Here is a 4,215-nt window from a genome sequence, read left to right as displayed (position 1 = left end):
TATATATATTATTATATTTATATTATATTATTATATACATTATTATATATATATACATATATATAAATATACATATATATATATATATTATTATGTATATGTATATAAGTATATATATATATATATATATATACATATATATATATATATGTGTGTGTGTGTGTGTATAGGGGAAAATACTCGGGTGTGTCTGGTTTTTCTTGTCGTATATAATATACCTATCAATAACTTTTAGAATATATATATATACTGTATATATATATATATATATATACGCATGTTTGTATGCATATATATATATATATGCGTGTTTTAAAAATGTATATATATATATATATATATGTGTGTGTGTGTGTGTGTGTTTTAGAAATGTTCGTGTAACCGGAAATAGCTTTCGCTACGAAACAATGAAGTAGGACACTTCATAAGTAGTCGCCTCGGTTGTGTTTTCGTTTTGTCTCCCGTTTGCTGTCAGTTGAGCAATTGTCTGAATATACTTAGAAAAAGTCTGATTTATATCGAGAAAAAGCCTGTTTTAGATTGAGAAAGTGTTTGATGTAGGTTGACAAAGTGTCTGATTTACCTTGTGAAAGTATTCGATTTATATCGAAAAAGTGTCTGATATACATTTGGAAAGTGTCTGATATACATTTGGAAAGTGTCTGATACACAGTTGGAAAGTGTCTGATAACATCAAGAAAGTGTCTGATTTACAATGTATCCTATTGACTGTCAGTCGAGAAAGTGTCTGGTTTGCATTGTATCTCCCGTTTACTGCAGTTAAGCAAAGTGACTAACTTATGTTATATCTTGATACTTTCTCCTCGGCTCACAGCGCCGTCGACCCGACATTACGCGCGCGAAGGAACAACTCGGTTGGGAGCCCAAATGGAATGTGGATGACGGCATCCAGAAGACCATAGACTACTACCGCGAATACTTGAACATTCCTGTGTAGTTCTACTATATATCATATCAAGAGCCGCCCGACTTATATTCATACGCCCTCTACAAGTGCCCAGACTTTGCGGATAAACGGTCGCACGCGCACCGCAAGTGCGAACCAGTTCAATTCGGAAGAAACGTGGCTGACAACGGCGTTTGCTAAACCCCTGAAAGTATCTGGCTGCAGCAATTACATCAACTGTGGCCGATTGAACGTAGGCGAAGTATGCTGCTAGAGAGGCAAGGTTGCCGGCGTTTTGCATTATCAAAGCGCCAGGTTACACTGCGTGGCATATACATGGTCCGAGGGCAGGCTTAAAAAACACACTTGCACATGAGCTTTTGCAATACTCAGTGCCGAAATGCAGGACATATGCTCTACATACATGTAGAATCTGATTATACAAAGTTAGGGCTTAATTCTGAACAACTAGCTGTGTGGACCTCGCGGTATTTATACGTAGAAGAAGCACTGTACCTGTGCATCATCCCCTCGCCGAGGGAACCGAGCTTGACATCGTGTATAGCGTTTGCAACTATAAGGAAGGAGGTATGCACTCAGAGGTTGGTATGTATGTATAACGCAAGTGTAGGTGCAGCTACAAACTCACAGCCGGTGTGGGCTGTGACGGATCATTTAAGACATAAGTACAAATATATTTAGGGAAGCTGTACTTCCCTACCGCAAATAAATTAGAAATGTACCCTTACATTCCTACAGATAAGTATTTATATCTCTACACTTACAATCCTGCTATTCTCCTTCTTGTGTGTATGCCCTATTTGTCATGACTCATAAGCCATGACTGTATGACTATGTGGCCATAGCCTTCTTCTTGTATATTTTATTTAGAAGACTATCATACGGCCTGTGCAATCGTGCATTGTAGCTGCAGTGTTGACTGTTCAGTGTCGAGTGTTCACCTGTTGCGTGGCTTTTTGCTCAAAAATAGTAGAATACCACACATTTATTGAAACAAATCTAGTATCAGTTTTTTACTCTAGATATTACTCTGTATTAGTCATCATGACTCATACCGTGATACGGGATTTACTGCAGTTAGTATTTATGATACTGATAAACAGCAATAAAAAAAAATTATAGCCTTCTGAATCATACATTTCTTTCAACAAAAATTGGTTTCTAGTGAAAATTCGAAAAATGTAGACAGAGTATTTATATAGTATTTGTTGACTATTTTCTTCAATACAATTGACCTATTTTTAATTCTACTTACTCTATATGGTTGAAGATATCAAGACATTAGACAATTGATGAAAAGATTCGAAAGAATGTGATAATTTTTCAAATTTCGAGAGTATGGTCTATAATACATTGAAATTTCGAGAGTATGGTCTATGATACATTGATATCAGCACATTCTTCTTGGCTCTTCTTGTTGAATAAGCTTCTTGTTGCATAGGGACTTGAAGTCACGCGCCATATTTAGTCGACTCGTAGCTCATGGATCACTGATCCTACGTTAATGTTTAAAGTAACACGGGCAGGATATTAGTATTAAAGGAGAGCTGTGGCCTGTAGCCTGATGCAAACTGCTCAGTTCATAAAAAGCTTAAATAACTTTTAAGTAAGTGGTAAAATTCAATCAGGAATCGGAACTTGCAATTGCCTACAAGGAGAAAAATTCATCACTCTTCGTAATTATGTCGCCTTTTTATTAGGTTCTCTTTTCAAAATCATTTTATCGTCGAATGGTAATAATGATTCATGCATGTGTAAACGTTCTCCTTTGGGTATTTACACCGATTTTATGCCAGTAGAAAATGTACGCCACGCATATGCCTGTCGATTAGATAGATACCTTATTTAGATATATCATTCGCTTTGTTGTCCCCATCCGAGCTTATCTCCAGCATACGATATGACCGAGGGAAAAATTGATAATCTTTATAGCCTGAATGACGGGCAAGAACCTCCTCCAACACAATGGATTGGGGGCAAAGCAGCTGGGCTGATGAATCTTTGCACCACCGAACAACTGAAGCGACACGTACCCCGTGGTTTCGCCGTCTCTGAGGCCTTCTTTCAGACCTGGATGAATGAGGTCCTTGCCAGCAACGAATACAAAGCAGCCACAGACCAAAACTCTGGAGTTCTAAGTACTAAGGCAGAGACCGGGCACTCCTCCGAGTCAGATGCGCAGGTGTGCTCGCACATCCAGGCTCTGATAAATGATCTGTTACTATATCCAGAGCAGTCCCCCTACAAGAAGCGATCAGGATAGTACGAGACATTCCGTCATATCTATTGCTTATTCACTATCTTCTCGCCGATTGGCGTATGCTTTGTGGGTCGCCACTGTTGTTCAGCTAACATGTACGCAGAAGTATGTTTCTTTGTAAGATGGTTGTGTGGATGCAACCGGACCATTTTAGATTCGATCTGCCCAAGTGCAACGGATGCTTTATTTAGAATGAACTTGCTTATTTGTACATCATAATTAAATGCAATTTCAATTATCATCACCCATGCATATTACAATTAAACGTGTCTACATTGTCATCTTACTATACTATGCAGCAGCTGGCCCGGAGCGGTGGCGGCTGTGCGTTCGTTTGCACCCGAGGAGGATGTGATGGCGCGTCCTTTGCCGGTGTGTTCGTGACTAAGCTGGGAGTCTCAGTCGACCACGTAGAACTCGCATTGCGCGGGTGCTTTGCCTCGGTCTTTGACCAGAAAGTCTCGCAGTATGGTCACACAGGTTGGCATCCCACGAACTTTTCGGCCGTTGTCATGGAGATGGTTGAACCGAGTAAGGCCGGGGTGGCCTTCAGTGCAAACCCGCTGAACTCGGACCTGGATGAGATGGTGGTTAATAGCAGCTGGGGTCTCGGTGAGAGTGTTGTGGATGGCAGTATCATGGCAGACCGTTTTATCTGGGATAAACTTGGTAGTGTTGTTCTGGAGACTAAGATTGGCAACAAGGAACGGGAACGCCGTGTGTGTCCAAGCGGCGGCGGGGTTGAAGAACTGCAGGTGTCTGAACAACGCGCAGGACAGGTATGCGCACCAATACCGCAAATCTCGTCGGCTGAGTTCCTATATATATATATATATATATATATATATATATATATATATATAATATAGTAGTATATATATATATATATATATATATATATATATATATATATATATATATATATATATATATATATATATATATATATATATATATATATATATATATATATATATATATATATATATATATATATATATATATATATAAAAATATTATATATATA

General features: G+C 38.5%; 1 protein-coding gene across 1 annotated transcript in view; it reads left to right on the top strand.

Moving 5' to 3' along the window:
- Nucleotides 1–2,828: 2,828 nt before the first annotated feature.
- Nucleotides 2,829–4,215, top strand: part of SARC_06575 (hypothetical protein) — a gene marked incomplete at both ends in the record, with an annotated part of 4,105 nt that continues 2,718 nt past the window's right edge. The window contains 2 exons of the mRNA XM_014299521.1: nt 2,829–3,110; nt 3,488–3,967. Coding sequence (XP_014154996.1) covers nt 2,829–3,110; nt 3,488–3,967 — 762 coding nt within the window. The remainder of the gene's footprint in view (nt 3,111–3,487; nt 3,968–4,215) is intronic.

This window comes from Sphaeroforma arctica (assembly GCF_001186125.1).
Source record: "Sphaeroforma arctica JP610 unplaced genomic scaffold supercont1.474, whole genome shotgun sequence".
NCBI lineage: Eukaryota > Ichthyosporea > Ichthyophonida > Sphaeroforma > Sphaeroforma arctica.
Note: the sequence above shows the minus strand (reverse complement) of the source record. Positions and strands in the feature narration are given on the sequence as shown.